The sequence below is a fragment of the Triticum aestivum genome, chromosome 2A (genome assembly GCF_018294505.1).
Source record: "Triticum aestivum cultivar Chinese Spring chromosome 2A, IWGSC CS RefSeq v2.1, whole genome shotgun sequence".
In the NCBI taxonomy this organism is placed as follows: Eukaryota; Viridiplantae; Streptophyta; class Magnoliopsida; order Poales; family Poaceae; genus Triticum; species Triticum aestivum.
Window position 1 is genome coordinate 107817483 of NC_057797.1, and position 6512 is coordinate 107823994.

Consider the following 6512-nt stretch of genomic DNA (forward strand, 5'->3'; position numbering starts at 1 on the left):
GGGAGGTTCATAGGGTCGGGGAAATGGTGATTGTGAGGATAGTGGGGGTTGGGTATTGCTGGGGAATGCGAGCAGAGGATGGAGCTAGAATATGATATGCATGTCTAGTTCTTCACAACTTACATACAAAAACTCAGTAGCTTAGGTTTATGACAGATATGATCTACCCATATGTATAATGTAGAAATGCATGTTCTAGCCAATGCAACCAAAAGACCGATCTGATGAAAGAGACTAAATAAATTTATACGTCAACACTCCCCTCACGTACGTGTGGCTCCCTCAGGCCTAAACATGGACCGAAAGTGGGCTGCAATTTAATTGCGCCAGCCGGATCTTGAACTCAAGACCTTTTGGCGCTGATACCGTGTAGAAGTGCATGCTCTAGCCAATGCAACGAAAAGACCGGTTTAATGGAAAAGACTAGGCAATACATTTATACATCAACATATACTGATGAGACTATAAGGTATGATAAAATTAAATGTGGTTTTCTTACCAGCACAGGTGAGCCAGTTCACTTAGAAGATGCTTTGTCTAATATAGAGCGGAACGAAGCTATGGCAATGAATATTTGGAACTTATGAAGATAAGACATGGCATCTAGTCCCCCTAGAGAAAGGCAGAAATATAATTAACTGTAAATGGGTCTATAAAATTAAGAGAATGTATGATCGAATCATAGACATATATAAGGTTAGATTAGTAGCAAATGGGTTTAAGTAAAAGTTTGGCATTGACTATGAGGATATCTTTAACCCTGTTGTAAAATCAGCCCAACGGTACTATCGATTGTTCTGTCCAGGGGATGGAATTTTAGACAACTAGATGTGTACAACTTATTTTTTTTTCATGATGTTCCTGAGGATGAAGTGTTCATGCGGCAACCACCAGGATACGAAAATAAGGATGCACCTCATTATTTGTGTAAATAGGCTAAATCCATTTATGGTCTAAAATATGCCCCAAGAGCCTCATATTCCAGGTTGAGCACTCAGCTACAACAACTGGGATTCACTCCTTCAAAAGCATATACCTCCTTATTCTTCCATAACAAAGGCAGTATTGTCATATTTGTTCTTGTTTATGTTCATCATATAATTGTTGTTAGCTCACCTTCGGATGCCACAACAACATTGCTTCAGGATCTTAAGTTGGAGTTTGTTGTCGGGACCCGAGATATGATGTACACAATACTAGTTAAGAAGATCATACATGAAGCTGAGATTTGTACTTGGGCACACTGTCATAAAAACGGGTCCCTCAGCACCATATACTCTTGGAGAGACCGGAATAAGTCTGGGCATCCCTCGTTCCCACACAAGTCTGGAGGCCGGCGGTGGCGGAACAAGGTTAGAGGGAGACGGGAGCGGCATGGAGGCATTGGCGTGAGTTGCTTCGGCGCACCGGCATGGTGTAGCTGCTAGGTGCGGGAGGGTTGTAGAAGATGGGTTTGTGTTGTTGTGATGAGGAAGGAGGGATGAGGTCTCTGCTATTAGATTTAAGAGAGAGTTCCTTATTTGGCCCTTCCTTAAAATTTGATTCCCTTTTTGACCTTAGTAAAAAATTTCTTCCTGTTTTGACACTCAAACTTTATTTTGTTCCCTCTATGACATTTCCGTCAGTTTTGACAACTAACACCGTTAAATGTAACATAAAAAGTCCATTTTACCCCTGATGTATTTTGTGACCAAAATTATGAACTGGAAGTCAAAAGCAATGGCGACGTGGCAATGCGTCAGTGCCTTGAATGTGCGTGCATGTGTGTATTTATACATGAGCCATGCATGACTAGTAACGCTATAAGTTAAAACAAGATTAGTACATGGATAATGGGAAGATGTACACGGGTGGAGGAAATTCTCCCAAGCTAAGTACTTGTGAGAAGAGAAGAATAGATGTGGAGTTTTTCCTCTGGCTCATGTCGGTCTGACTCAGCAGTAGTACAAAGTAAGTAGAAGTACAAATTAATCATGAAGTAGCTAGCTATGTGGTCTGATATTTATGGGATGTACATGCATGTGCTGGCAACACTCTAGAAATACTTGGGACATTCAAATGGCTACATGGAGACTATGCATGGTGGCCAGGTTTGTTTGGCCTTTGCACTAGCGAGAGGGGCATCAACTGGAAGGTCTCGGGGCGCGACATCCGGTGCCGCGACTTGGGCCTGCACAGCGCCGCCTCGACCGTCCATCATTATTTGCCGCGGCTCCCTCCATGCCTCGCGCCGCAACTAGATTTTTCTGTTTTTTCGACATGGTAAAGCAGGGGTAAATAAGATATTTCAAGTCACATTTGACGGTGTTAACAGCAAAAAGTGACAGAAGTGTCATAGAAGGAATAAAATGAATTTATGATGTCAAAGAAGGAAAAATGAAATTTCTAGGGCCAAATAGGAAACCAGATTTTACCAAAGGGCCAAATAAGGAATTCTCTCTAGATTTAATGGGCATGCTAGGCGCCGGTCAACTGATCTCATATGAGATTGGTCCCCTTCTACACCATTGTGTAGTAGCGATCTGAGCCATTGAAAAAGCCATCGTCGAGTCCTCCATTCACCTCGTTTCGTCTCAAAACTGCGAGAAAAAAGCCCCTAGTTGTCACGTCAATGCAGCGGCACACAACCGCTCCGTGTGCTGTAGACATGACCTGCTCTGAGTCAATGGACAACAGCACCCATCGCCTTCGACACTTTTTCTCTCCTCGTCGTACATTTTTCGCATACACGCTCAACATTTTTTATACAGTTGAACACTTCCCATATACATGATCAACATTTCTCCAAATACATGTTTGAAGAAAATGAGTACAACTTGAACATTTTCTAAATACACGTTGAATTTTCTTTTAGCATTACATTTAAAAAAAGAAAACAGATACACCTTGAACATTTTTTAGATACATGATGAACATTTTTATAAACACACTTTCAACAGTTTCTCGAATACACGTCGTATATTTTTTTTGTATACACGCTTGATATTTTTGTTGATACACATTGAAACTTCTTTCAAATATATGATGAACACTTTTTAAAATATATGTTTGAATTTTTTTTAATACATGTTAAACTTTTTTCAAATACAATGAATTTTTGTTTTTGAACAAATGTGAATCTTTTTGACTGATATGAGTATTTCCCAAAATTTTCCCGAACCAAAAAAATGAACACTGCATGAATATATTTTTAAATGCATGACAAATGCTTTTAATATTTTAAGTAAATTAAATTTTGGAATACATGTATTTATAATATCTTGAAATATAAAAAAAGGTACAAAAACGAAAAAGAACAAACAAAAAACTGAAAGAAACAAACAGACAAAGGAAAAAATGAACATAACGGTACTTGGCCAGGCTCCTGGAGCGTTCCTTGATGCAAGGCTATGCTCAGTCTCGCTTAAAGCGAGATATAGTCGCACTGAGACATAGAAGCCCACCCCTTGCTCCATTTTCGTCGCCCTTTCCTGTTGGAAGCTCGTTGCATGCAATAGTGGCTAAACACACGGGAAGTGCATGGATGAATTCGGATACATCTGAACCCATTTTAAAAAACACATTTCTAAATGCTAAAAATATCTGAAAAATGTTGCACTGGTACGTCTTCATGTTTTATGTGCGTGCATAAAGTTTTGCGGAAAAATAACTTTTTTGTGGTGTGTGCAAAAAATACAAAATATTGTGTCGTGGAACGCTATTTAGAAGCACTGAAATTTGTCTTTTTTGTGGAGACAAAACAAAAAGACATTTTTTCACAAAACTTTGTTCCCTGCACATACATTTGCGACATGCATGCATGGAATTTCCTTCGAATTTTTTGAGATTTTAAAACATGCTTAAATTTGGGTGCAGATGCCCTGGGTTCAGGACGTGCCTACTCCTAGACACACAGGGGTAGTTCGACTTGGCCAATCCATTGACGGTAATGTAGCATGCGGGTTTACTGTAGCAGATTGTCCAAAAAATTGCAAACCATTTTGGACAAAAGTGAATTTTTTTTTGAAAAGATGAAATATTTCAAAGTTGGTGTTTTAATGTCTGGGTGGGCTGTCAACCCCCCCCCCCCCCCCCCCCCCCCCCCCCCGACACGATGAGAACAACGTGACTCGCCTTGTGAATTACTCCAACCCACTCCGCAGTCACAGAGTCCAGAGACAAATACGTATACGCATGTGTCAAACGTACGCTCGAATGCAACGGCCGGCGCTTCCGCGCAGCTTCCGACCTTCCTAGCCCGCGCCAAGGTCTCCATCGCGCGCGAATCACGTCACGCTCGGCCGCTCGGCATCAGGGTCGCATGCATGCGCCCCCGCTTCCACACACTTGTTAAACGCGGGTGGCTGCGCGGGCTTGGACCCTTGTGATCGTGTCAACCTCACCAAAATTTCCCACTTCGTACGTACTCCCTCCGTTCCGAATTACTTATCTTGGATTTGTCCAGATACGGATGTATCTAAATGCTAGATACCTCCGTATCTAGACAAATCTAAGACAAGTAATTCGGAACGGAGGGAGTACACCGCAGGCACCTCCGAGGAAGCTTCCTCGTGATGGCAGGACGAATTGGCAGGCTGTGATGTCGAGTTGTCGACGCGCGCACGCACGCGACGGGATCGGGCCAGAAGGAGTAGGGAGATTCGCAGGGCAGCAGCGCAGGGGCGTCGGTCGCCTTTGTATCGTCTTTGAAGTCTGAGGGGTTGAAGTCTCAAGTTTGAACTGTCAGGGAATGCACGCATATAATCAAGGCAGCTGAGATCGCCAGAGTTTAGTTATGATCAATTGGCGAAATCAGTTCGGTTCCATTAATAAGCTCGAGAATTAGTGCGTTAATTTGTTGCACAGTCCGTCCACCCCCAACTCTTCGCGCCGCAGAAGGAAAAACAGGACAATCAAGAACACCAGCACACACACACGCACACATCTTCTGCCGCGCCAGCCGAGGCGCGCACCGTGCAACGGGTCAAAAAAGAGAGGCCGGTCGGTCAGTCAGCAGAGGCCGTCCTCGAGGAACCTGACGAACTGGAACAGGTTCATCCTGCCGTCCGTGGACCCGCAGCTGGACGAGATCATCGCCCCGCACGCGGCGGCGTCGACGTCGGGGAACCCGAGCCTGGCCAGGGCGCCCTGCAGGTCCGCCGCGCCGATGAACCCGTCCGCGTCGCCGTCGAACACGGCGAACGCGCGCCGCACCTCCGCGAAGCTCGGCTCCTCGGCGTCGAACAGCCGGGACACCTCGTCGTGGCCCATGCTGGCCCTCAGCCCCTCGCCGGCGCCGGCCACGCCCAGCCCGATCCTGGCCATGATCGCCTCCACCTCCTCCTTCCTCAGCTCCTCCTCCTCCTCCTCCACCACCTCCTCCTCGGCGTCGACGTCCTCGCAGCACACCGCCGACGACGTCGCGTACGGACACTTGCCGCAAGCCGCGGCCGGCGACGGGACGACGATGGACCTGGCGAAGGACTGGAGGAAGGAGGCGTAGCTGTGGAAGAAGGCGGACGCGACGGTGCCGAGGAAGACGAAGAGGTGCGGGATGAGCAGCAGCGGCTCCCGGAACGAGAGCACGCGGCGGAGCAGCGGTCGCGGCGCCGTCGCGTCTGCCATCGCTAGACTTTCGAGTTCGTCGGCGCCGGCTCGAACGGAGAATGCCGCGCGCGTGTACAAGGTGAGCAGGCGAGGATGAGCGACGGCGTGTGCGAGGATATGGTGGGGAAGGGCGGGGGTTTATATGGCGACCCGGGCAAGGAATATCACGGGGTAAACAAGTCCGGTCGAGGGAGGAAGCTCCCTTTGCATTGCATGGTGGCGCGCGAGGGAGGGAAGCTGCGCGCGTGCTTCCCTCCGGTCCGGCGTGAGGGTGACGGTTCGGGGCTGGAAAATAATTATGAGTCGACGTCAGGAAAATAAATGGAAAGGGGTTGAAGAATAGGAGGAGGACGATGGACCGGAGAGGAAATCGGGAGTGGTGGTTGCGCGGTCTGGTGCGGGATCAATTCGTGTATCGGTTGGCATTTGATGCCTTGACGAAGTGTGTGTGCATCAGCTAGCGTAGGAAGCTTCGGGGAAAGTGGTGTGTGTGTGTGTGTACTGTGTAGGTGTAGCTAGCCGGCAATAGCAAAGTAACCAACTGGGCTACGTGCGTCCGAGTCCGGCCAACTATTCGTTCCTGGCCATTTCGGGTTACAAAATGAATTGGCTATTGGGTTGAGGGTGTGAAGGCGCCATGCCTCCAAGGAATTTTCCGGGGAGGAAGTTGAAGCCAAGTTACAATGGTAACTTCATGGAAAACGTCGTTTCGACACTATTAGTGTTACTATAATGTTCTACAAACATGTGGGTTTTAAAGTTCAAAACCCACATTCACATTATGCTGAATAGAGATGTCGTCAACTTAAAACAAAATAAAATAGAGATGTAATATTGTTTGACACTATTAATTGTTAACAAATAAATCATACTTGCTAAATGAATTTTATTTTGACCTTGAAATTTTACATGCTTACAGAACACCA

The 6512-nt window shown here is 46.2% G+C and overlaps 1 protein-coding gene across 1 annotated transcript; it reads right to left on the reverse strand.

Annotated features, from left to right (window-relative positions):
* Positions 1–4740: 4740 nt before the first annotated feature.
* On the reverse strand, positions 4741–5726 carry LOC123187855 (probable calcium-binding protein CML46). The gene has a single exon (XM_044599817.1). The coding sequence runs from the start codon at positions 5602–5604 to the stop codon at positions 4990–4992; it is 615 nt and encodes a 204-aa protein (XP_044455752.1). The 5' UTR covers positions 5605–5726; the 3' UTR covers positions 4741–4989.
* Positions 5727–6512: the final 786 nt, after the last annotated feature.

Coding starts and splice junctions, on each gene's coding strand:
- LOC123187855 (XM_044599817.1), bottom strand. CDS start 5,604: ATGGCAGACGCGACGGCGCCGCGACCGCTGCTCCGCCGCGTGCTCTCG.